This window comes from Mchenga conophoros, linkage group LG15 (genome assembly GCF_057382185.1).
Source record: "Mchenga conophoros isolate Kocher_MC1m ecotype Shallow Benthic linkage group LG15, M_conophoros_male_GT1.1, whole genome shotgun sequence".
NCBI lineage: Eukaryota > Metazoa > Chordata > Actinopteri > Cichliformes > Cichlidae > Mchenga > Mchenga conophoros.
In genome coordinates this window covers 20,746,221-20,774,183 of record NC_140540.1, presented here as the reverse complement: position 1 = coordinate 20,774,183, position 27,963 = coordinate 20,746,221, and the positions used below count along the sequence as shown (strand labels likewise).

The window sequence follows — 27,963 nt, the reverse complement described above, 5'->3', positions numbered from 1 at the left end:
TACCTTTTCATCTGTACCCAGGAGAAAACGAAGCAACTGGTGGTCCTGTGGCTCTCTCGAGTCGCTCTTGGGAGGTCCTGCACCCAGCGCCGGACTGGCAGGTGGCTCCTTCTTGATCTCAACTTCAGTTTTGTTTATTCCTTCCTCACTGGTGGTGGAGGCATCATTGGGACTACTGTCCTGAAGCAGCCGGTGGAGGATCTTGTGTCTTTCAGTGAGACTGCTGTGGGAGGCAGGGCACTGAGGGGCAGGAGCAGGGTTAGGTGGATGAGGTGAGGAGGTGCAGTGGATGCTGTTGCTGTTGTTGTTAGAGTCAGCTCCTGTCCCATTGCTATCCAGGAGCTGATTGAGTCTGGGGTTACCCAGCTGTGAGGCAGAAGAAAGGGGGACTTTAACAGAGTCCTCTCCCCCTTCTTCACCTCCATCTGAGGGTTTTGTTGACGGAGGTCGAATAGAGGAGCCGGTGGGTGTACTGGCTTGTCTCTGAAGGACCGGAGAGGACAGGGAGAAAGACCCTGTTGACCCACCGCTTGCGCTACTGTTGCCATCACCACTAGACTGCTGCCTGTTGAGGCTTCCTCCACTGCTTAGAGCCCCAGCTGGGGAATGGAGGCCAGGTGTGGAGGGAGAGAAGGGGTTCCCTGGTACCCGAGGGCTCCCACCTAACCCAGGACTGGCCCGTGGCATCCTGGGCGACATAAAAGAGGTAGGGGTTGCTGTAAGTGGGCTGCTCAAAGGAGAGGGGCTGTTGACCTGCTGGGGACAATTCGTCCGATTGGGTGTCAGGTAGCCTGTCGGCGTGGCTGGATTATGTCCGTGGGAAGAGGCATTGCTGTTGTTGGTGTGAAGGCCCGCGGTGGCGAGACTTGAGCCTTGGGTTGAATTACTGCTGGGGGGGAGGGAAGGGGAGCGGGAGGGAATTTGGGCGATACCGCTGAGGGTTGGTGGAAGGCTGGGGTTAGTGTTTTCCTGAGAGCTAGCAGTGTTGTGTTCCCTGGGAAAAGAAAAAACAAAGGAAAATTAAAGATGTCAACCACATCTTTATATCACGTCCACAAACACCCCATTTTCTATCAGTGTCTGCCTTATCCAGGCTTCAAGCGTCATCCAGGCTTCTCTGTCTGCTGCTCTTTAAATTCTCCCCGTAATCAATAAAGTGAAAAAAACATTAAACATTCATTATCTCCATTACAAGCTTTAAGAATGAAAATCCATATCAGAACACTTGTCGTAGCACTTTTTGTTTGCTGATGATTAAAAAACTTCTGTTAACAATCAATAAGTCAAACTGCACCTTTCATGGAAGAGAAAACATCAAATAAAATGTAATAAAATGGCCAATCAGTACATTACTGAAATTCCCAGAGGAACCCACCCGAGGGATTAGTAAAGTTTCATCTAATCTAATTAAGACAATATCAATTAAATATGAGGAACAAAAAATTATAATAAAATAAACTAGAATAATCAATAAACTCTAGTGAGAAAAGGAAATTCTGAAGAATTCAGTTACAACAAGCCAAAACAACAACCTTACTGGGTTTCCACACTTTTCCTTGAATTCAAGCACTTTTCAAGATATCCCAGCACCTTATGGCTGTGGCAAGTTACTCTCTCAGTTCTTCGGCACATTCAATGAGTCTGCCATAAATGATCAAATTACTGTGTAAGGCGCACATTCATCTGAAAAGTATCACTGACCCATTTTACCATAAAAGCAGTTTAATTACACTTTAACGCAGCTGGTAGAACTTCAGAGAAAGTCAGAGCATTTTTAAAATCCTTGAAAATACCAGCATCATCTGCAACATCCCCCAAAAAGACCATAACTGGGAAACTAACATGCATGGGACTCTGCAGGTGCATGCTGTGCACACTTCAGTGGATGAAAATTCATTTTACTCTGAGATACCACTTGTTACTGACACAAAGTGAAGTAAATTACTATCATAACATCTACACTAAGGCTAACTTCTGAAACTGGATAATTAATTCTGACCATGGAAGTGCAAAGTTTTAAAATCTTTGACCTTTTACATGTGGTTGTCAAACATCACTTTATCCACTAATAAATAAGATTAGGCTCAGTTGCAGTCATCTCCTGTGTGTGTGTGTGTGTGTGTGTGTGTGTGTGTGTGTGTGTGTGTTCAGTCACAGTACCTGTCAATAGTGTGAATGCCCATAATGAAGGGCTGTACATCAGGGTTGGGGGGGCAGCAGAACTTGCAGCGGGTCTGAGCACTAAGCGGAGTGCCATCACTCAGAGTGAAATGGTACAGCGGGCTGATTGCGGTCCCATGTGTCATCACTGTTGAGAATGAAAGAGAAATAAAGGATTTAGGCCTAAAAAGGTCATTCCGAGGCAGACATCTGTGTTATAAGACGAGGTGACAGATGATGCTCCACCTCGGCTTTAGCCTGCTGCTTAAACGTGCTTTAGATTTACCGCATCCATTTCTGATAAGCTTGAAGTCTCACAGAGGAGTTCTCTAATTCAGATACATGAACCACTTCAACTGGTTTCTTTTGATGTGGAGGAGCAGCGTCTCAGGAATGTGTCACTTTTCTGTTAGCAGCCGAGCTGAAATTAAGCCAAGTCAGTCGATGTATAACTAACTTCTGAAGTGTGACGACTTCTTTTAGTTCCTTATCTTTTAGTAAGTTAAGTGTGTAATTATTGCTTGGTAAAAAATAAATAAATAAGAATAATAATTTGCAGGGCTGCAGGAACCTTACAGACTAATCAATCAACCTCATTCATTACTGGTTACAAGCCTAGAGCGAAGTTGTCACCTCCATAAATCTACATAAACATCCTCTCTCGATGTAGGTGGATCCAAGTTAGTTTGAAAAGTTTTTAATATTTAGTATTCTACTCAGTTCACTATAGTGCCATTGACATGTTGCAGAAACTCCTGCAGCCATGACAGAGCCGGCAGTGAACGTGTCAATAATTTCTGAGAGTGGAGGCAAAAGGGGGGAGAGAGAGAGAGAAGAGAAAAAAAAAATCAATAGTAGCTACTCACCCTCATGCAAAAGCTTCTTGGCGTGGGAGGGCTCTTTGCCCTGCGGCTGAAAGAAAGCATAGATACATTTCCTGACCAGGTCCTCCCATCCAGGCCTGCCTGTCGCTCGCAAAGCACTAGTTTCTATGGAGATGATCTTCCCTGGATTAAAACACCACACACACACAAACAAAAGATCAGCCTGCACCGATTTCAACAACTGCAGCAGACTTCACACTTTCAGGGTTCACACTGTTACCTTTGAGAAACGAATTTTAAAAAAAAAAAGGAAAATCTCCGAATACTTTCTAAAATGATCTTTAAGCCTCATTGTTGCTGTAATTTTTCAAGATTTTAGGCTTTCGCCTGGGTGGGATATAAATTCATTCTAATAATACAGTAAAGCAAATTTTGTACATGTGTTTGAGTTTTAGTGACTGAACGCGAGGTAAGGGAGTGAACATACTATTGAGGGATGCAGATGAGAATTTAAAGGATGGATATATATGTTAGTATTTGGATTTTTACACTCATTTACAGCCTTTTTAAGAACACGTGAGGTATCTGCTCAATTCTTGACACCCCCCTTATTCTTCTTTGTGCTATAAAGGTTTAGTTCCTTTAATGTCTTGAACGGGAAATGTTTAAACTGAAGAGAGTTGCTTACTAAGTCTTGTTCTGTGCTGATATATCACAGCGTGGTATGAACTGTGGTTGAATAAAATAAATGCTGACCTCACAGGCGGTGCTACAAAGGGCCCCAAAGCCTCACAGGTAAGAGTTTGAGAACCATGGGTGTAGACGATGAGATTTTTATTTCCTTTTACCTGTGGGATCCTGCTTTGTGATAAAAGACTCCGTGCTGACAGGCTGGGTTCGTGGCATCCGGCAGGCAATGCATATCAGGCAGCTCTGCAGGTCTAAAGAGGACACAAGGAGCGAGGTTTATGTAAATGTTTGTTGCAGTCAATAAAAGAAAGAAAAAATTCACAACAGCTGAAGAATGGAGGTGATATAAATGAATTTAAAGACTAAGGGATGCACAGATTCACCCCCTTTTGTGTCAAGACAACAAATTGCTGAATACTTTTAAGGTTTTTCAGGATTTCATTAAACTAGTTTTAAATGTTTATCACCTGCAAGACTGATATAACACAGAAGAGAAGATCATCAGTTATATTATTACTTAATATGGTGATAACAACTGAACACGGTTGTTATCAGCTGAAATATAATTAATAACTCTATAGCAGTAGAAATATCCATTACTTGGGAGCATACAGTCCATATTCTTATTACTTAACACGAATCGCTGTCTTTGGAAACCTTAAATACAATTTTCTTAAATACAACAGATTCTTTTTTACAGTGGATTTTGGATATTCTTGAAATATATGAAGAATTCAATCCAAAAAACAGTCTGAAAAATAGCAATAAAAGTATGAACTGTGAGACAGGAGAGCGGGGACCAAATTCCCGCCCTATACCTGCGCTGTATTATTAAAAGATATTTGTTAAATCCAAGTAGTGAATATCAAAGACCTTCAACTACACATCCTCCTTCTTGCAACCACTATTCAATTACAATAACAGCTTGCAACATTTATTGTGCTGCATTTTTTTGCCCCACAATGGTGGTCTTGTTTTGTCTTGCACCATAAATCTAGAACATCCCTCTCGTTCACAGTGCATCACACATCTCTTAAAGCCCAAACTCACTCCCCCAGTTTAGCTTAATTTAAGTCAAGATGACAGAACGATAAACTCTGGTCAACAACAGAAGCAAAACCAGTTCAGCTGTTTGGAAACAGTTTCTTTCAAGACGTTTGGCAGCAAATACAACAAATATAAATAACACAAAAACACTTATATTTAAAAGTTCAATGAATGAACTACAAAACGGACGAAACAACAGCTTGCTGGAACACAAAAATAACATTTTCTTGCCAATTTTCTATAGAAACATGTCAAACAATGAAGTAGGAGCCACTAAACCAGATTCCACACACAAGAAGAGAGTCCTCCAATCCACAAGGCCAGCTCTTATCAAAGTGACTAAAAAGCAGACAGAACAAACAGCCCAATGAGTCTGCAATGCAGGAAAAAAGAAAAATCACACAGTTCATCAAGGCTACTGCGCCAGCGGCTCCAAAGAACATTAAAAACATCACCCAACAATCTGATGGCAGTCCAATTAACCAGCGAGTGAAAGGTTTTGGTGGCAGCATCAACAGCAAAAAGTCATAAAATAACTGCAGAAGTATTTATCCATCAACAATGATCACCTTCTGTGTAAGCCAAATCCATTATTTTCTTAAATTGGATTGATTCCTGACATAGCCAAGAACATTTTCATGATTCGGGAGAAACAGATAAACAAGTTTCAATAAGCGAAAACATGCTTCCCTCACCTAAGAGAAACACTACTAATAGAGTTTTAAAAAAATAACTAATTAAAACTTCATATCTAAAACTATTCTTTGTCTTTTTTTTTTTTTTTTTTAACTCTGAGTGCACTGGAAACCCATAGATAGAAAGACACTCTGCTACTATAACAGCTTTACGTGATTCACATTTTTAAAAAATCCTTATTTATCCTTTACTGGAATTTTGTGACGTTTCAGCTCCTCTTCCTTGAAGCAAGCGTTCTTCCAGTATGCTGTTCCTCCATCATCCATTCGTAAGATAAGATACATCCCTGTGTTACAGCATCCAAAACACCACCAACCTTTAATGTAACTTAAATAGATTATAAAGGTGAAGAAGCTCACTAAGAAAGGATAAATATAATAACTCATAAACTGCTGTACAAGTACATGCGTAACAGGAAATGAGGAAAGTATAATAAAGAAAAGCGTAATAAGTTTCATTTAAAGGCCGTTTCAGATTAACACAGATGTGCTAAGAAGGAAATACAAAATGCTCAAAGAACTGTGTCATAGGTGAACAATGTGGTGAGAGCCACAACTCTGTGCTGACAAGAACAGTAAAACCTCAGCCGAGGCTAAAGGCAAGGATCATGGAAAGTCATGGGAACAGCAGGAGGATATTAGGATGTTACATGTAATAATAGCAGGCCCGCTGCTGTATGTTCTATATCACATGAGCCAAAGTCAAAGCAAAATCCCACCTGGGGCAAATCTGAAGCCAGCCTGACTTCCTATATGGCTATTGAGCTGTCATGTTCAGGCCTGTAAAACAGGCTTGGTAATACTTGTAGGCATATGTGAAGAAGAAAGTGATTCTTATTCCTCTGTGCGGCCCTGAATTTGACACCCTTGTTCAGCTGTCTTATATAACAATTCCTAAACATGCAAACTGATACCAGCCAGTCTGGTGAGCAACTTCAAGATATTTTTTCTTCAAAGAATGGTGCAGAATGCACACATTGGTGCAATACCTAAATAGTCAGTTCAAACCATGATCATCGTAAGGCTATACTCTGATGAGTGCCTATTGATATTGGCTTTAAAAACTACAATCTAGTGATTCAGTGTAGGAAATGGTTCATGGCTGTGTTGTAATATGTATGTATGTACCATCTCCCTCCTCCTGCATGGTCCGTAGCTGGGACACGGTGAAACACTGCATGATCTCATACTGCTGCCGGGCCTCCAGGTTCTCCGAATCCACCTCGTCTGGTGGTCTCTTCAGCATGCGACAGTTAAAGGCGTGGCTGTTCCTGCGCCCAGCTTCTTGTGGCCACGGGACACCATTTACTACAACAAAGAGAAAGTTAAATATTGATGAGGAAAGAGAAAATAAACAAAGTCCCATCATTTCCACCACTTCATGATAAAATCTCTTTACTAAACCTAGTACAAATCACCCTCAGGAACGCCATCCTTTTTTAATTTAGCACTAGAACTAGAGATGCAAATGCTCGTCTGATTTGCACAAAGTGCAGCAAAATAAATGCTGACAGTGGAACGCTTTGATGCGTTTTGCACACATTTTAAAAATTAGACAATAGGGCATTTGCAAATCCAAATCTGCTGCACACATTTGAAAGACAAGAAAAGACTTTTGCATCTATGCATTCATTCTTTCTTACACAAATATCACTCCTTTAATGAGATTTATGGTGAAAGGACAAAAAGACATCAGCTTAGATGAGAATGTCTGATCTTAATATCAGCATCATATTTTACTCATTTACAAGTTCATAACTAAGAACTATGGAGGTTTGTTTCCGTCACACTTGTGTGAATCAAGAAGAAGATTTTGCTACTGAGGCTTTCGTGCAGAAAGACTCTTAACCCCAGCAGCTTCATACAGCACCAGGGGGTTGGGACATAATTTAATGTTGCACTCAATTAAAGCAGGGCTATCAATCTGCTATAATCCTAATTGTGAGGCACAGATGGAACAGCAGAGCTGTGCTGGCCTCTGCGCATCTCGGCACTAATCGTGGTCGATGAGAGAGAGTGGGAGAGAGGGAGAGGGGAAAGCGAGGAATTTATTTTCCAATTTACAGTCTATAACACACAGAGAGAGCACCAAATCACCCAAACATGATTCACACGGTGAAAGGAATGCTTAGTGGAATTTGTAATTAGTGGACACAAATGGAAAGATGTCAGCGGAACCGGTGAAACAGTATCAAGTTAAAACATTTGCCTAGTACTTTTTAACGTGTTTAATAATTATATACTACGTAACTGCTTAACTTAGTCTATACCAGCAGTCACCCGGTGAGAGAGGGAACACCAGTTCATCACAGCTCTAACCAAACACCTCTCACTCACTTTCACATTCAAAAACTCTCTTTTAACAGGAAGAAACCTCCAGCAGAACCAGACTTGGGGAGAGGCGGCGACTGATTGGGGGTTAGTGGATGAAGACACGGCAGAGATATTTCACACATTTCTGGGAAATTTTATAATCAGTTAACAGACAAATAAGCATTACTTTAGACTGTGAGGGGGGACACAAACTACAAAAACAAAACAAAATAAACAAACCAAAAAACCCACAAAATAAAATGGATAAAATTCGAAGCAAATGTAGCACTGAGGCTAAAACTGAGGATTTTCCTAGCATTGTAGAGGCGCTGGGTTTTCAGTTCCTCAGATGCTGGAAGTGCATGGAAACTGCAATAAAATTAACTATTAATGTGCTTTCTCCATGCACAAGGAATGCTCTATTTTTTTGCATACTGCATGCCATTACTACGTAAGGTAAAAACTTGCCTTTCATAGTAACATATCTTCATGAGTTTAAAACCACAAACCAATGAAGCTGGAAGAGCACAAATCTTTTCACAGCTTTAAATAAACTGATTATTTGTTTGAATCCTGAACTAGTTGTTACATTTGATACACAGTGAGGTAGATAAGTTACAGAAAGGAAACAAGGTGCAGCCAATTCAGGGCCAGTGTTTGTGGGAGAGGATAACTGCTTTGAAGCAATTTTTGTAACTTTGCAAAGATTTAAAAAGCACAAAAGCATTTTGTTCTGCTGCCTAATCTGTTCTTCTCTCCTTCCATTTTACTGTTCTGGGTTCATTTAGTAAATAACAATAATTTTAAATACAATATCAAAATTTATATTAATTTACAAAGGGCTGCAAATCCTTGTTAAGCAACACAAAGAAGAAGCACTAAAGGATTTAAGAATAAGCTAAATGTTGACAACCAACCTAAGATGGTAAAAATCCATCTGCTAAGTGTCTCTGTGAGTTTATTTTTCTTTAAAATCTGTTTCTGAGTAGAAAAAAAGAAGTACTGGAGTGCCTGGTGCCGAATTACAAGACCAATGGAAAATACAACAATTCAACCTTGTTGCCTAGTGCACTCTGTTATCTTTTGTCCTTAAATCCCCCTCATCTGGCCCCTACGTTTCCATTCTAATCTCTTCAAGGTTGGAGCTAAACACACACACACACAAAAGAAAAAAAATACACTGTCACAGAATAGAAAGTCTATGTTTCAATACTCTTCACCCACGCATGTGCCGCCTCTACACACTTTCCTCCCTTAACATAATTTGCAGCTTTGTGAGAAGCACTAAAACTCTGTTCATTTAAAATTTACACAGTTCATCCTCCTACCTCTCCTCACAGCTCTTTAAATTTGCCTTAGCTACAAAATCTTCTTTTAATAAAGCAACTTAATCATTTGGATTTGAGTGCCGTGTACAGATTCTTCTGCTTTTTTAACAGTGAGTTTTATTGCCTCCTTAATGGGTTTCATTGGCATGGAAATGGTGAAATTTAAAAATGCTGAAAAAGTGATTATTAAATATCCCTCAAAAACATTGCAGTCGCTGGCTGCAAACGCAGTCGCTGCATTTAAAATCGATTCTGCTCACTCACCGAGGCTTTTAGGCAGCAGATTACGAACAAACTCGTTGTGGTCTCCCACGTGGAGGATGCTGTAGACGCTGGAGGCCATGAGCTCCTCCTGGGTGTATCCAAGGTAACTCGTCACGTTCTCAGAAACAAAGACGATGCGCCCCTCCCGGTTGACAACGAAGAAAAACCCATCAAGCGCCTTAACGGGAAGAACAGAGAGAGGGAAAACTAAATCTGATTTTCTGAACGTGTGTATTAGTTAGGAGTAAACAACATGTTAGGCACACAAACCAGGATTTCCTATGTATTGTTTTACCTCTAGCAGCATGGGCCCCAACGCCTCTTTCTCCACCAGTCCCTGGCTACTGGAGGAGATGTCGCACTTCTGCACTTCATCATCTGGAGAAAGGAGGGCTGCTTTTTCTGCCCGGGGGGAGAGAACAACAGAGACATTAAATATTTTGCAATACAGTTGTTGTTGTTTTTTTAAGTATAAAGCCTATTTTTAAAAACTAGTGCTGTCAGTGTTAATTTCGTTTAAATTATTAAGGCCATAACGTCATAACGAGTGATTCTGCACGGCGTCAACATGTTAACACGTTGACGCCGTGCAGAACCACGCACGGGGCGATCCGCGGTAACTCGCTAACGGAGATTTGCCACGGTAATGCGGTCATTTTAACGAGATTAAATGACGAGATGACAGCACTATTAAAAACACGTACACAACGTTTGCTATGCTATGAAAAAAGGGGTTTTAATGCCAACAGAGATATTTGGTGCCTACCAAAAAGCCCATTTTGAGTCTCAGCGATATTCATAGCACAATAAACACTGAGGTAAATATCACAGTTTTACCGTGTTATTCTAACAAGTGTAGCACATGTTCATGGATGGAATGAAAAAGGTTGTTTTGTACGGCTACAATTTATTATCATACAGTTACTGTTTTGAAATAAAGAGCACTCTACATGTGTGTGGCTGCACAGAGCAGACAGACTACTGGAAACCAAAGAAAAAAAAAAATCATATTATTTGAAAAAAGTTAGCTTTAGACCACCAGAGTGGTTACATTTTCTAAACTCCTTTGACAAGCTTTCAAATCCCTGTTTGAGGGTAAAAGCTTGGTTTTACAGTTAAAGTTACAAAACCGGTTCAGGTCAGGGAGAAGGTGAAAGTTTATCAGATATTTTGTGATGGTTAAACTTAAGTCTTAGGAATGCACCGATGTCAATGAGTGGCCTCACAAAGACAGCCAAGGCTTTCCTCCCCACATCTGTCGAGATAGGATAAGAATGTATGCTTTAACTGAAAACTTGAGGTGACAAATCTTACAGATGTGGAGGTTTATTTTTTGCATACCCTGGTTTACTCCTGCAAACCTTGTTTAAACATTTACATAAAATGTTTTATGATTTTTTGGTTTACATTATAGTTACACAGAAAATTATAAAGAAAATTAAAGAGCATAATATTTGACAGAAATTGTGGAGACACTGTACAGAAAACGTGTTTCCTCACCCTGCTCACGCCGTTTGATCTGCTGGATTTGGTCCACAGTGCTCTTGAGGATGTGGCACTTTTCGGGCTTAACGCTGAGACTGGCAATGTCGCCCATGTTGGATGACAACAGCTCCGCCAGCTCCTCGATGTAGCGGCACTCCAGCTCCCGTCTCCGCTTCTCCGCACTGCAGAAACAGACCCGACAAAGACTCAAAGCGAAGTTCACATTAAAACAGCTGTTTTTAAATCAGTACTACTTTTCTGGGAGATTTTTTTGGTACTTATCTGGTTTTAAAAACATCAGAAAACTGATTCTCTAGCACTAATGAAACTATATTTGTTTTGATTTTGACATTTTTAACCATGAAAGCCGTGACATTTACTTTAAAGTGAGAAAGAAAAGCAGCAAAACCTGACATGTTAAAAATTAATCAATTCACTGTTTCTGCTCGGCAAAAGTTACATTTAAATTACACTGTACTTGAAGTACATTGTCCTAAACTAATCAATATGGCCAAGTATATAAGGAAAACTTTAGAACACTTTAGTAATAAGGCATTACTATATCACCATGTTTAGTAATGTAATCAATAAGGATGAACTTTGTGTCAGCCATAGTATTACTAGCATAACTTTCTGTTGATGTCAGTGGTCAACATTTACCTCGTTGTGAATATAAAAGTTTAAAGATGTCATGAAGAGCTTTAAAAAACTTTAAGAAGATGTGATTGTTGTTGTTGTTGTTGTTGTTATTATTATTATTATTATTATTATTATTATCATCATCTCTTTTTAAAATGCAGACTTTTTTTTAAATGTGTACATGGCAGCAAAAAGTATTGGCAATTTTTTTTTTAAAGATTATGACAAGAGAAGAAAAAAAAATCAATTACTGATGGATTAATGGATACATATGAGAACACACAGGTTCTTTAAACAAAATCACCCATGATGTACAAGCAACTATCAGCACCCCTCCAGAAGCAGAAGCAGAAGAGAAAACTATAATTGTCCCTGTAGGCTAAATATGCAGTTATTACACAATAATGAGTGACTCGAACCGTTGGTTGTGACTGACAGCAATAGAGACAAAGAAACAAACAGAAAGCTGGTTGGACCCAACACAATGTGCTCAGACACATTACACAGGAGATCCAGCAGAGTAACGTCGATTGCAATGAAAGAGAAACACATGATCTTTAACGGAGCACAAATTAGACTGTTGGAAGGCTGGTGATATATTTAAAGCACAAATCACATTTTATTGATAGCAGCATTATTGAATAAATAAAGTAGACTAAGTTTTGTTTATTTTTTATTTGTGATAAAGTTGTATGAAAGAGTTAGGATAGAAAGTGTTACACAAGTTATTTGAATGTTGCTATTTAAACTATTTTGTACATTTTGTAAAGCATCTCGTACCTCTGCTTTATTGCTGTTGATGCCAAAGAAACATACATCAATACATACATCTACATTCAATGCTGGCATTTACAACTTTTAAGGTGATTTTAGACCTTGTGATTATTATATTTTTAATGTTTTTCCTCCCTCAGTTAAAAAAAATGCTGTTGCTATTTAAGCCCTTGTAAATACGACATTTGACATTTTTGTAATTTTCAATTAATGCAGATTAAAATAAAATTAGCTTAAATCGAATCTGAATCATGCTTTCAGCTCTGACCTTTGGTTTCAGTGTTAATATATTTGTAATGCATTTTACCATGGTGTTGCTTTTTTGCAATCAAATTGATTTATTTATACTTTTTAACACTGCTTACTTATAAAAAAAAGATTGTTTTTTTAAAAACAAAACAAAAAAAACAAAACAACAGCCAGTTAAATTTAAGTAAATGGTTATAGATTAAACTGTGAAAATAAATTCATGATCCTCTTTTTTCCTGCATTGGCTTTTTATCCACCTGTGGCATTTTTCTATAATATTGAAATTGGACAAAAATCAAAAGAAAATAAATAAATTAAGATTCTTCTCTTTTAACCTTTTGCGCAGCCTGGTGTTTAAATTTATTCTTGAGTTCCAGTGATTTCATTTCTAACGGACGAGAAACAGCAAGGTATGTGGCAGCAAGAAGAGCGTATATGTGACCGTGCGTATGTGAAACGACAACAGCAAAAGTAGGTCAGTGCATTGGCCAGCCAGAAAACACAGGCGTGGTGACCGAGGGAAGGGTGAGGAGGGGGAGGACGCTGCTGTGTGAAATGAGCGGGTAAGTGGATGAGTGTAGCTGCTGGAGAAATGCTAGCTGGGCTGTTACATCACCTATCGGCCTTATAGATTTACACATACAGTACATGGAGAACTTTCACTCCTACACGCCCCACTTAAACTTATACTGACCTAAAGTCAAATCTATACTTTAAACTTTATCTCAGGTTTCTAATTACTTCTATTTAATTAGGACTTTTTGTTCAAATTTACTTTGTTTGGAGTAGCAAAAATGTTTGGTATATAACTTGGTATCTTGGTATATACATATACAAATATACATGTATATTGTTTTTTACATTTATATCTTTATAGTGATTTGTTTTTCCTTCGGGAGTATATAGACATAAATCACTTTAATATCACTAACAAATAAATAATAACTGTGATAAATAAATTAAAACAACAAAATATTTGGCACAGGGAAGTCAGCACTTGACAGGCTGTCTGTGGGATGTTATTTCACTTTTTGTTGCCGATGTTTAATCACTGACACCGCAATCACACTAGAGACCGGTTGGTGATCCCCTGGCAACCTCCAGTTGTTAGTGACAAATGTGGGTTCCTTAACCACTTGGATGTTACTAGGTGAAACTGGTCACAAACATAGCGCTGCACCGAAAACCTTCTTGTGCTCGCTTTGGTTGCTAGCAGATTGCTCCAGTTACTGGAGTTTGGTGGACCACACCAAGTTGTCTGCAATACGAATTTCACTGATTACCACGAATTAGAGATGGACCGATCCGATATTACGCATCGGTCCAACACTGACCTAAATTACTGGATCGGATATCGAAGAGAAATAAAAAATGTAATCCGATCCATTAAATATAATAAAATCATTTAACAAAACTTGCGACATGGCGTAACTCAGCTCATAACCTTAGCACGTCGGAGCAGCATGCGTCACGTGATAGAGCGGCTGTGGCGTGCAAGACCTGTCGGGGGTCTGGTTGAGCAGTTGGAGCCTCGCTACGAAACCGGCATTTCATCTCCGAGAAAGGTATCCCAGAGAAGTAAAGCAAGTGTGTAAGTTCATCTCTGAATGTTTGTAAAGCATTCCCACGTCAAGCTTAACAACCAATACATGCAGTGACTGCCTCTTCTTCTCTCCCCCTCACTCTCCTGCTGCTACTTCAAGATGTCATGAAGAGCTTTAAAAAACTTTAAGAAGATGCGATTGTTGTTGTTGTTGTTGTTGTTATTATTATTATTATCATCATCTCTTTTTAAAATGCAGACTTTTTTTTAAATGTGTACATGGCAGCAAAAAGTATTGGCAATTTTTTTTTTTTAAAGATTATGACAAGAGAAGAAAAAAAAATCAATTACTGATGGATTAATGGATACATATGAGAACACACAGGTTCTTTAAACAAAATCACCCATGATGTACAAGCAACTATCAGCACCCCTCCAGGAGCAGAAGCAGAAGAGAAAACTATAATTGTCCCTGTAGGCTAAATATGCAGTTATTACACAATAATGAGTGACTCGAACAGTTGGTTGTGACTGACAGCAATAGAGACAAAGAAACAAACAGAAAGCTGGTTGGACCCAACACAATGTGCTCAGACACATTACACAGGAGATCCAGCAGAGTAACGTCGATTGCAATGAAGGAGAAACACATGATCTTTAACGGAGCACAAATTAGACTGTTGGAAGGCTGGTGATATATTTAAAGCACAAATCACATTTTATTGATAGCAGCATTATTGAATAAATAAAGTAGACTAAGATTAGTTTATTTTTTGTTTGTGATAAAGTTGTATGAAAGAGTTAGGATAGAAAGTGTTAAACAAGTTATTTGAATGTTGCTATTTAAACTATTTTGTACATTTTGTAAAGCATCTCGTACCTCTGCTTTATTGCTGTTGATGCCAAAGAAACATACATCAATACATACATCTACATTCAATGCTGGCATTTACAACTTTTAAGGTGATTTTAGATCTTGTGATTATTATATTTTTAATGTTTTTCCTCCCTCAGTTAAAAAAAATGCTGTTGCTATTTAAGCCCTTGTAAATACGACATTTGACATTTTTGTAATTTTCAATTAATGCAGATTAAAATAAAATTAGCTTAAATCGAATCTGAATCATGCTTTCAGCTCTGACCTTTGGTTTCAGTGTTAATATATTTGTAATGCATTTTACCATGGTGTTGCTTTTTTGCAATCAAATTGATTTATTTATACTTTTTAACACTGCTTACTTATAAAAAAAAGATTGTTTTTTTAAAAACAAAACAAAAAAAACAAAACAACAGCCAGTTGAATTTAAGTAAATGGTTATAGATTAAACTGTGAAAATAAATTCATGATCCTCTTTTTTCCTGCATTGGCTTTTTATCCACCTGTGGCATTTTTCTATAATATTGAAATTGGACAAAAATCAAAAGAAAATAAATAAATTAAGATTCTTCTCTTTTAACCTTTTGCGCAGCCTGGTGTTTAAATTTATTCTTGAGTTCCAGTGATTTCATTTCTAACGGACGAGAAACAGCAAGGTATGTGGCAGCAAGAAGAGCGTATATGTGACCGTGCGTATGTGAAACGACAACAGCAAAAGTAGGTCAGTGCATTGGCCAGCCAGAAAACACAGGCGTGGTGACCGAGGGAAGGGTGAGGAGGGGGAGGACGCTGCTGTGTGAAATGAGTGGGTAAGTGGATGAGTGTAGCTGCTGGAGAAATGCTAGCTGGGCTGTTACATCACCTATCGGCCTTATAGATTTACACATACAGTACATGGAGAACTTTCACTCCTACACGCCCCACTTAAACTTATACTGACCTAAAGTCAAATCTATACTTTAAACTTTATCTCAGGTTTCTAATTACTTCTATTTAATTAGGACTTTTTGTTCAAATTTACTTTGTTTGGAGTAGCAAAAATGTTTGGTATATAACTTGGTATCTTGGTATATACATATACAAATATACATGTATATTGTTTTTTACATTTCTATCTTTATAGTGATTTGTTTTTCCTTCGGGAGTATATAGACATAAATCACTTTAATATCACTAACAAATAAATAATAACTGTGATAAATAAATTAAAACAACAAAATATTTGGCACAGGGAAGTCAGCACTTGACAGGCTGTCTGTGGGATGTTATTTCACTTTTTGTTGCCGATGTTTAATCACTGACACCGCAATCACACTAGAGACCGGTTGGTGATCCCCTGGCAACCTCCAGTTGTTAGTGACAAATGTGGGTTCCTTAACCACTTGGATGTTACTAGGTGAAACTGGTCACAAACATAGCGCTGCACCGAAAACCTTCTTGTGCTCGCTTTGGTTGCTAGCAGATTGCTCCAGTTACTGGAGTTTGGTGGACCACACCAAGTTGTCTGCAATACGAATTTCACTGATTACCACGAATTAGAGATGGACCGATCCGATATTACGCATCGGTCCAACACTGACCTAAATTACTGGATCGGATATCGAAGAGAAATAAAAAATGTAATCCGATCCATTAAATATCATAAAATCATTTAACAAAACTTGCGACATGGCGTAACTCAGCTCATAACCTTAGCACGTCGGAGCAGCATGCGTCATGTGATAGAGCGGCTGTGGCGTGCGAGACCTGTCGGGGGTCTGGTTGAGCAGTTGGAGCCTCGCTACGAAACCGGCATTTCATCTCCGAGAAAGGTATCCCAGAGAAGTAAAGCAAGTGTGTAAGTTCATCTCTGAATGTTTGTAAAGCATTCCCACGTCAAGCTTAACAACCAATACATGCAGTGACTGCCTCTTCTTCTCTCCCCCTCACTCTCCTGCTGCTACTTCAATCATGAAACTGGTCAATGATCAGCTGATCGGCTTTTCTGTCACAACTCCCGTCTCTCTTGTTTGTTTATCGCCCACTTTGCACCAGAAATAGGAAACCAGCAGATAAACAACAGCAGCATGTTTAAGCTTGATAAGCTGTTGTTAGAATTTATTACTTTCTACACCAGGATCCTTTTCTATGTAGCTGACAGCTGGTAACTGTGCAGGGGTGGATCTAGCAAAGTTTTGCTAGGGGGGCCAGGTAGGGCATTAATAGGGAAAGGGGGGCACAAAGAAATACTTTTCTTTCTAATTGTCATGTCTAGCTTTTAATAAATAATTATCTGAATCTTACAACCAAAGTTTTCATCTGATGTAAAATGTATAGAAATGTATTATTGTATAAAGGAACTATTAACTCTAATATGTACCCTGGTAAGCTACAGCACTTTTTCCTTTGGTAACCATCTGTGCAGTCTGTAATTCTGTTGAAGAAAGATGTTGAATGTATTTAAATATGTAGAAAAATAATTGATTTCTGTGCATTTGTTTTACACGTGCATTAAATTAAAGTAGATTGCGCCGATTAAGCATTATCAGGCGGAGGGTGGGGGGTGGTTTCCTTTTGCTTTTGCTGGGAGTTTGCAACCCTATTAGTAAGGTTGTTTAATATTTCTGCTAAGTACTGTTTAGAATACCAGAATAGGTTGGATGGTGTAGGTTTAAGTAAATTAGATTGATCAGTATTGCTGAACTATGAAATATTTTGGGTGTAGTGTATTTTTTGCATACAGGAATAACAGAATAGCTTTAGTGTTTGTTATTTTAAAACTTGAGTATGAACTCATACAAAATGCAGCAAGATATTTAAAAAACAAACAGTTTTGTTGATTATAAAATGAACTATATCGGATTCGTATCGGCAGATATCCAAATTTATGATATCGTATTGGACATAAAAAAGTGGTATCGTGCCATCTCTACCACGAATCTCCAGTAACCACTTGGTTGGGGAATAGACATTCATCCCTAGCAAACTGCCTCCAAAAACTAAGCAACCTCAAAGTTAGTTCATGAAATCCTCATGCTTCATGCTCTTGAACACAAATTTCACCAAACTATTGGTATGTCCCGTAACATGATTTTCCATCACATGTACCAATTTGGTGTTAATTTCACAAAATTAATATGTTATACTTTTAAAAAGCAAGAAACCTCCAACCTCCACATTAAAAGTTAGAGAGACTGATTGTGAAGCAAATCGTTTTGTTGCTGACATCATATTTTCAGCCATGATTTATATTATTTTTAATATCTTACTAATTAAAAATACTTTACTTGGTTACAGTTACACATTAAAAATAGCTTTGCATTAGTAAAGGTTGGTCGGGTTATAATACAACAGTTAGTAATGTCTAAAAACTATTTCCTGACTATAGTCACGTATCCTCACTGATGAGTCTGGACAACATATGTGCTGCAGACACAAAAATACACTTTCTTTTAAAGCACACTACAAAAAAAACACATAACATTTTATGTCCACGAATATAAACAAAGCGAGGCAGAATAAAACACTATTTTGCCTTGAGTAAAACGTTATATTTCTCCCATCTGGAGTTGCCTAATCCCACAGTGACAGCCCAGCTGACCAAAAATGAGCAAAAACAAGTCATCAGTAAGCATGCTCGCCATGTACAACCAAGGCAATGATTGCGTTACCTTATGTGGATAATCTATGATTTTTATAAGAATTCGGCAATCTGAGAATTAAATATGTCCATTATATTTATTTTAGGGGTGGGACTCGATTAAAAAAATTAATCTAATTAATTAGAGGCTTTATAATTAATTAATCTTGATTAATTGCACAAGAAATTTTTTTTTTAATTTTAAAAGGTTTTAGTGGGGGACAGAACAAATAATAGACATGGACATGAATATTGCAAACTCAAGCTCTTTTGATTTATAGGGGGAAAAACTGCATTTAAATGCAAAACAGAGAAACAAAAATAATATCCCTGGCCAAATTGGGCAGACTTAGAAATTAAAGTGCTATTTTAAGTACTTTTAGTACCTTTTTAAAATGGTATTGTCTTTAAATAATAATAGAAATTTCAAAATAAAGTGCAGTTTTTCTTCTAAAAAAATTAGGCAGAAACATAAAAGGCTATTTGAACAGCTTCACCTTTAAAATCTGAATAATCTTAGCCAACATTATTTTGTACATTAGGCTAAAACGGTGTGATCATCAAACATTTTAGTGCAAAAATAAACCTATTGGACTCACAATAACTCCATTCTTACTTACAGTCCGTCTCTTTCAGCCAGTTACTTAGACAAACTAGCCTGTTCACATTTTCAGAGCTCAAGGCAGCTCTCTTTTTTGTTACTAACAGTCTCTCACATGAGACAGAAGTGGCCGAACTAATCAAATACTTGCAGGCCAGGACAGACAGCTGTGGGTCGGCCCCTGCTCGACTGGACCACTACTGCAGCGGGCAGTCTGCCTCCCTGATGGTGGATTCTGCTCTGTAAAAACTCAGGGCCCTGTTACACAGGGTTTCCTCATCTAAATCTGTAGCACATTTTCTAAACCCCTATCTTCTACCACTGCTAGTGGTCTACAGTCCAGAGCAATCCATTTTGCGAGACAATCTGTAAGTTTGTCCAACACTGACTTAGTAATTTTGGTCCTGAAGCCAGTCATTTCATCAAGTTTGGATTGCCAAACTGGGACTGCTAGCACTAACAGCTCCTAGTTTCTGTGCTCGCTGCAACATGTTTTGCATTTAGATGGTACTGTAAGGTTGAAGTGCTGCGGTGGTATGCAAACTCCTTTTTGCACAGTTTGCACAAAACCACGCTTTTATCAAGACTTCTGCTAGGTAGTCTTTTAAAATGTAATTTAAATTAAATGAGTCCTAACTGTCGCTACCCGATCGGTACCCCGCATGCGCGAAAGGTGTCTACTTCCGGTCGTAGCATTTTACGATAGTTATGGGTCAGAGTATCTGTTAAGATGTTAAGAATAATAAGTATATCTTAAAATGTTTGCAATAATGAAGCATTTCAGTACAATGTAGACAAAAACGAAAAATAAAAAGATAGTTACGGATCAGGACTCCCCGATCCTTACTGCGCATGTGTAAAGTCGGACCGTACAAATCGGGTCTACCCGATCTGTACCGCGCATGTGCAGATGTTTTCTTCTTCTTCTGTTCGTTTAATGGCAGTTTACTCCCCAGTGTACGAGGATACCGCCACCTGCTGACCGAGCGAATGAACCCTATTATAAACTGAATTAGCGTGATTTCAAATGCGTGTTAAATTTGATTTAGCGATAGTCGAGTGTGTTTATGCTTGTCTGTGAGGAGAGGATTGTTGGAATAGTGATGATGACGTCCGCTATCACTGTCAATTGTCAGTAAACACTTAATCTGGCTGATGAATCTTCACGTGACACATTGCTAACTCAATATTATTAAGTCTGTAATTAGGCGCCATTCTTCTTATTTTACGGCGCTGTTGTTCAATCGGGGGACGCTCTCTGTGGAGGAACTTAGCATGAATTTGTTTGTATACGGATTATCCATTGTTTAAATGTCCCGGTAGTCGAAAAGGAGGCAGAGCTGTTGAGAAATGCTAGGAGCTAACTGGGCGCTAACCGTGTCATTCAAATATATTGAATGTCGCAATGTTGGCAAAGAGAGGAAGTGATGTAAGATTTGCGCATGCGGGGTACCGATCGGGTTTCCGGTACGGATCGGGTACACACTTTCTTCTGATTCTTCCATTTTTGTAGCTGTGTGCATCAGTGTAATCGGTATGCCAGGAAGTCATGCATTGACAAAAGTTCCCCTTTGCTTGGAATTCAAAGTGCGATTAAATGCATTAATGTTTTTATAATGCATTATTTTTTTCAAATTTAATGGTTTAACACATTTTAATGCAAACATCATTTGTTTACATGTATTTTACAACATAATTTCACGAGCTTAGACGTTTATAAGCTTACTGATAAAAAAGCTAGGTTGATATGGTTGATAATTGTTTTTATTACTCATCTTTTGGCTGATCATGAACCAATAAAGATTCACAGTATCTCCGGCTCTATCCGTGTAATGTTTGTCAGTGTTGTAAAAAAAGGCATGCAGCCGGTCTTACCTTTGCCCTGACGTGTCGCATGGCGAGCCCTTCCTCTTGCGTAACTCTGGCGTGGCAGGGTCCAGAGGGCTTTCCCCTACTGCACTCATTTTCAGCTTTAACTGACCTGCAGGGGTGGGAAACACATGGTAAAAAGAAGTGTCAGGAACAAAATAAGAGCAGCCATTAATGTAAGTCCCACAGCTTCCCCACCCCTAGATCCATTCCTACAAACCAGTGCAGATAAAAGAGCACAGGAAAGCCACAGATTTTGTCAAGACTTTGGACAACTATTTCTTTAAATTCCTACTGTCAGGCAGAGCTAACCACACATGCACAAAATCCAAGGCCACACTGAATCTCCTCGGTCAGACAAGACCGACTCTGCTGTTTTGTTTTTCCTTGTAAAACAAATTCCCAATTAAAACAAAAGTCAATAACACTATCAAACACTACTGTAATAATCCAAATAATCATATGGCGCTATGATTGTGTGCATTTCTGTCAACACCATCATCAATCAACATGATCACCAATTTAACTACACAAGTTTACCCCTTTTACACAGGTGCATCTTCTTTAATATTTGTCCTGACCAGTCCTTTTTAAAAATCACCTTCACCTGCAGTTTTCTACCAACCTCTGAATATAGTTCAAGAAGAGTATTTTGTGCTGAGAACATTTTAATTCACTATTAATGCTGAGTGGCTAATATTAGGCTAACCTACATGTTTCAACTGATAAGCCATGTATGAGGTTGACAAATGAGTTACATGTCACTCTCACCCTTTAGTCTTCCAAATGATCCGGACACCTTGCCCTACATATGTAGTCTTGAATTATTATTTACAACAGTGTGGACCAACCAGTAAACAATAATGAGAGTCTATGACTGACTGAGAGTTGTTCCAGGTGACAAATTTAGCAACAATTATTCAGATTTGTGAGCAATCAAACTAATTTAAATACTGCTGAAATGTGTAGCACGTTGAGTCGTACATCTTCTTTGCATGTTAAAGTCCTTGTGCTGAAAGTGGCTGCAGATCAGCCACTTTCATCACTGGAGTTTTTACAGCCAATGTACAGCCACTCATTTCTCACAATACGTTCTGCAGTTTCAATAAGTTTCCCACTGGCACTATAAGCTCTCAGAAACAAGTTAACTAGTGTTGAATATCAATTAAATATTAAATATTTCATCATCTAGTGGACGTCCAAGCAACATCTGGCTTTTCCCATTCATAGTATCTCACAAGTACTACAAGAAATACACTGTAATATGCAAATGCAATTGATATGAGCATTTCTGTACAGAGATTGCTGACTGCTTACAAACAACGGAAATCTTTTCAATTTCTGTAGCCTGTATTTACAGGACAGTTCAGAGTAGACAGGAAAGCGGGAAGAGGATGTGTAGAGTGACCAGGTAAGCTACAGCGGCGCCTCGGGATTTCTAAAAGGAAGGTGAGACATAAACATGAATAAAAGCCTTTCAACTACTTGTGGGAAATTTCTTTTTCTTTAAAATTTACATTCATGCGTTGTGACTGAAAGAAAAATCTGTACACATACACACAACCTCTTTAGCCCACTGAAAAACAGGCTGCCATTGTCACAAGTATTGGGTGCCGCTGCAAGTCCATGCTGCTCACGGGATGCTAATCCTTCCTGACTAGCACTGTTTACATTTCACCTCAAATCACCCCGCTCTGCTTCCGCCTTCCTTGTAGTGCTAACCCACTGCACTTAAAAAACATCCATCCACAACAGTGAGAAATGAGATCACTGCAGCACATTAGCACCCAATAAAAACACAATGCAGCCCAGTTTCAGAGTCAGAGATTAGTATGTATTTAATATAAGAGCCTGAGCTGCAAGTATGATATATAATTTATTCTTGTTTATGTTACAAATGTGTTAATTCTGGCTATATTTTAAGGAAAAAACATTTATAACACACATCAGGTGATATTAATGGCTCGACTGGAATCTAGGAATAAAAATAAGAGTTAAAAAAGACATTTTTACGTAGCCAACATCTTTTTTTGCCTACCAAATATCAAAAAAAAAAAAAAAAATGTTAATGCTTTAGTCAACCCTTAACTTGGTATATGTTCATAAAAGAGGCCAGAGGCTCTAATTTCATTTGTCAGATAAAATAGTAATAATATTTAGTTTGATATCAACGTGCCTCCAAAGGCACCAAATATTGACTAATTTTAAATGTATGTTTTTTTTTATTTATTTATCTTTTGTAACTTAACCTTGAAAATTAACGTTTGCACTTACAGACTGATGGACTGTTTCACCTGTAATGTTAAGTGTAAGAGAAAGAGGATCCATCTTTTCAGAGTGACCTTCCCATCATAACGCTCATCATTTATGATGGTTAACAAGCTCAGGTAAAGCCGGTACATTTCTGGGAACGCATCTACAAATTTACAGTTCACTGTCAGAAAGAGAACACCAGGTGCAGTGATTATGTCTGATAATGTACAAAAGCAAGCAACACCAAATGCATCTGCCGAACGCCCTGTACTCACTCGCTTTATAGATAGCTTTAATTTATCAGTCTACAACAAGAGGACGCTTTATGCTTTCTGTTTTGTACCATGAAAACAACCACTTATACTTTTTCTCAGAATGATTCAAAAGGAATTTGTGAAGCCCATCGGCTAGGCACAACCAGATTTTTACATCTCAGGGCACATGGCCTGAGATGTAAAAATCTGCAGGCCTGAGTATATCGGTCAGTTATTTTTAACCAATTTTGTATGTATTTTTAGTTCATCTGTCAGAGAACAGCGTCATTTCAGTCCTAGTTTGAACGTTTAATTGCTGCTAACCAGCAAGCAAAAGAAATTGCAGTCACAGGTCTGTGCCAACTGGTTGGTTCAGCTCTTTATCTCATTCAGGTGCTCCACTGAGACTAAGGGCAGGTATTGCACTTATATACATTTAAGTCACTTACAATGTGTACACAGTTCCAGCAATCTAATAATGGCCAAACCAGTGGGCACCAGTGTGGAACGACAGGCCTGAAGCGTTGCAGAGATGGATGGGCATCCGACCAGGGCAACACTGCTTTATTCTCTTTGTTTGAGGCTACAAGCTGCCTTTGTTCCCTTAGTTTCAGACTAAAGCACCAGTAAGGTTAACGTTAATCCTCAAGATTAACCTGTTTGTAAGTATTTGGCTGGGCACAGCCTATGAAGGGGGCTTTTCAACCGACACAAACACGTCTAAAAACCTAACAGCGTAGCTTGACGTGAATGATGCCGTGCACATGTCAAACCCTGGTTGAAAAGTGGTCCTGAACACAAAAGGAAGTGATACCAGAAGCATATTTGAGAATGCTTCAAATGTAAGAAGGCCACTGCAGTGTAAAGTCACTAAGCTTATTTTGTGCACCACCCCTGTACTCCCTCTTGCATACATTACTGTACTTGGAAAGAGGTGATGCTGGTGGGATATTAAGTTATAAGTAACTGGTAAAAAAAAACATTAAATGCTAATGTCTATCGTTCCCAAACTATGTGTCAAACAGTAACACATGAGTCGATTCTCCATTACAGTCTTGGTGTGCTTTTAGGGCTCGTTTCTGACTGCGTCTTCTCAGCCAAAAGAGCTGACGCGATGAAGCAACAAGAGCATCTTCGATAGAGAGCTAATTATTTCAAGTGACTCACATGCCCCTTCAGTCCGATTCTGGGTTCTGCTGATCAACGGAAACAAAAGTAAGGGGTCTGAGTGTAACATTTACTGATAATAAAGCTTGAGGATCAAAATTTAGTAAGACCCCTAGCATTAGGAGACCCCTGTGAGAAAATAACAAAGGAGGAAGGGGCTGGGAAATGGTCTTCAAACAGAGGAAAAACGTGGGACACCAACATGGTACTGTAATAACTAAACAAGCTGAACAGGACATGTATCCTCAGATGAGGCCATGGCCATTTCAAATGTTCTGAGGTTCAGCAACCATTTTTAAAGGTTTAAAAAAAATAAAATAAAATCCCCCTGTTGTGATGATGTAAGTGCTCTATCTAGGGAAAAATATCAATATCCAGTTTTTAGCAATTTACACCCAGTTAAGTGTGGATTTTCACACTTCACTCACCAACACACTTATATAAACAAACAAAAGAATCCATCGACTACCATCCATGCGAAATATTGCAAATATTCGTTACTAAGCATGACTACAAAGGATTTAAAACAAACGAAAGACATTCAGCACAAAGTTTTCATTCTTAGCACCCACATGGCTGTCTTTAAGCAAGGTTTCTGCAGCAGTTTGTCTGTGGACAACCAGTCAAGGCAGATAAAACCGCTTTGTTTGTGCTCGGGTAAATCTCACATCAGAGCGCTTTAGACAGTTGTCTATGTTCTGCGTATTTGCTGTATGAGGAGAGGATGTGACACTCAAGCAACACAGTGTAAGAATTGTTATTTTCTGCGGGGAAAAAAAAAGCTTTTACAGCAAAGATGGCAAACTTTTAAGCGTAAAAAAATAAATAAAATATGACTGTTTATATCTGCCTTAATAAGTGCCTGGAGACGTTTCAGGATCCTGGTGAAACTTGACCCTAAAAGACGAGAGGCTTCTTTGTCCCTGGCTGCCCGATTACCATCTCAAATGCAGACTGGAGCATCTACCAGTGATCTGAATGCAAGTGTAGACTGTATATAAAAGATGGATATGGTCACCCAGGCTTTGGAGTTCACATTGTGAAGTTTTAAGAGTGTTTTGGCCCTGGTTGCATAGGCTTTTTGGAGCCAGAAGTTACAGTACTTGGATGAAATGAGGGAGTTTTAAGCTATGAGCAAGTGCTGCACCCATAGATGTTACAACAGCTACACCCCAGCATAGGTACCTCCTAATTAGTGTTAAGAATTAGAATTTACTCCAAAAATCTCCAGCACAAGCACAGTGGGGCCATAAAATTCAATTACTACAATTAACAAATATGACCCCCAAGCAGACACCAATCAGCTACAGCTGCCTGTGCCAGAACAGTGCCAACTACCCACAAGTACTATTATAAAACAACTCATACTTTTGTATTAAGAAGGGCTAAGCTATTTACTGAGGCCAAAACTGTTTCTGTTTATTTTAAATGTTTATTTTAAATTTTCTGTAGCTTTATAATGCTGTAAAATGGCATAATTGAACATGGCTCATTTTTGGAACCAGACTCCAGTGGCCACTAGTGGAACTGCAGTTTTGGTCTTCATATGAGAGTTTTGGGGGAATCTTTAAATTGGAGCTACAAACAACATCCCGTACTACACTCCGACCCTCTAAGCCGCATGAGAGTCTGCATACTACAACAAATACTGTGAGAAGTGACACATGATATACTTCAAAACCACACTTTGACTAATACCTTAATCCATCCAAGCCTTAATCCATCCCTTTAAATAAAATTCAAAGTTCAAACAAAAACTCCACAATTATGATACTCGCTACCTGAACCACCTTCAGTCTCAGTTTCAAAACTGTCACAACACTCCGTGCTTCTACTGCATACACCATTATCCAATCACTGAAATGAAATGACAAAAAGTTAAGTGCACTTTTTCATATATTCTGATACGCTTAAGTGAAAAGTTAGGCACCCTAGTGCCAGCTGGTGTGAAAAAGTTAGTTTGGAGTCCAGCACCCAGCCCTACATTTACAGGCAGTCACACTATGAAAGCTACCACAGTTCAAGTTAGTGGTTAAATATGAATCCTCTCGCTAATGTGGCCCTACGATGAAACGGTCAGGTCCGTGATGAGAAGTTCAAGTGCTCTCCTTTAACCTCCCATTTTCTCCACTCCACATACATTTATACAATTATGGAATTTGTGCAGCAGGATTCACATATTGTTGTCTTCTCTCCTTTTTCTAAAAAAAAAAAAACTAAAAAAAAAAAACTAAACACAGCAGATTAAACAGAGGATTTATCTAAGCACTAAGCAGCACATTAAACAGTCTGCTATATTACTACCCTTAACTGTCCCTTTTGAATGAGTATAACTCACAGCGGATGACAGCTTTCACAGTTTGCACTTCTTATAGCATCCAAGCTGTGCTGCATGTGACTGAAACAATCATAATTAGTTACAGCTGCAGCGCGAGCATATCCTCAAACACACTTTCACACATATCAGCCTCAAAGTAAACAGAAAGTAGGGACCAAACAAAAAATAACATTAAAAAAAAAAGGGGAGAGAGGAAAACTCACACTCTAACCCACAAACCTGTAGACCAGGTCCTGCACCTTCTGACCTCACCTCCCTCTCCGTATGTGCTGTATGGTGAGAGCCTTCAGTCGCCAAAGAGAAAGAAGAAAAAGCAGCAGCAGCAATGCAACAGACTCAGACCTTTGAGAAACACAGTCCACTGCCTCCACGGGCTCCCCATTTCAGCCGTCTCAGTATCTTTAAGTTTGTCTCTTCTCCTTCAAAGATCCTTCAAAGCTTCCCTCTGCTTCCGCAGAGCTGCATGTACACACGTGCGCGCGCGAACACACATGCGCAGGCATGCATGTGCTCAGCAGCCGTAATGTATGGCTTGGAGAAGGGGGAGTAAGGAAGAGACCACCAGCTACAGAGTAGGGCTTGAAGAGTGTGGAAAACAAGGAGATAAGGAGGACCTAAATGACATTTAGCCTCAATACAGACCCATTATTTATCTTTCTAATGTAGACACAACCTTTCACCAGGTCCCATTTTATTATTTTGGCTCCTTCAAAGAACCTTTATCTTTTGGATAAAACAGCGACAAAAAAGAAAGAAAGAAAAAAGCACAGAAAAATTCCCTCAGATTCACATGTCAAGGTTTCCATCTTGAGCCTGATATTAATCGACCTGACCAGAGATTTGATCAGAATTAAATATGACTGGATCTTCAGTAATGCCATAAACAGATGTGAAAAGGTTATAGTAAAAGGCTAATAGCTTAATATCTTTAAATAATTATCTGTAAAATAAGCTCACGACACTGCTCATGCATG

General features: G+C 38.8%; 1 protein-coding gene across 5 annotated transcripts in view; it reads right to left on the bottom strand.

Annotated features, from left to right (window-relative positions):
- Nucleotides 1-27,963, bottom strand: part of ncoa1 (nuclear receptor coactivator 1) — a 103,260-nt gene that overhangs the window by 28,729 nt on the left and 46,568 nt on the right. For all 5 annotated transcript variants that reach the window (XM_085247038.1, XM_085247041.1, XM_085247037.1 and 2 more), the window contains 9 exons: nucleotides 20,984-21,089; nucleotides 10,822-10,988; nucleotides 9,617-9,723; nucleotides 9,322-9,499; nucleotides 6,545-6,724; nucleotides 3,833-3,925; nucleotides 3,027-3,167; nucleotides 2,161-2,308; nucleotides 4-994 (listed from right to left, as the gene is read on the bottom strand). In XM_085247038.1, the coding sequence (XP_085103164.1) occupies nucleotides 4-994; nucleotides 2,161-2,308; nucleotides 3,027-3,167; nucleotides 3,833-3,925; nucleotides 6,545-6,724; nucleotides 9,322-9,499; nucleotides 9,617-9,723; nucleotides 10,822-10,988; nucleotides 20,984-21,072 (2,094 nt within the window). In that variant the 5' untranslated portion in view covers nucleotides 21,073-21,089. The remainder of the gene's footprint in view (nucleotides 1-3; nucleotides 995-2,160; nucleotides 2,309-3,026; nucleotides 3,168-3,832; nucleotides 3,926-6,544; nucleotides 6,725-9,321; nucleotides 9,500-9,616; nucleotides 9,724-10,821; nucleotides 10,989-20,983; nucleotides 21,090-27,963) is intronic.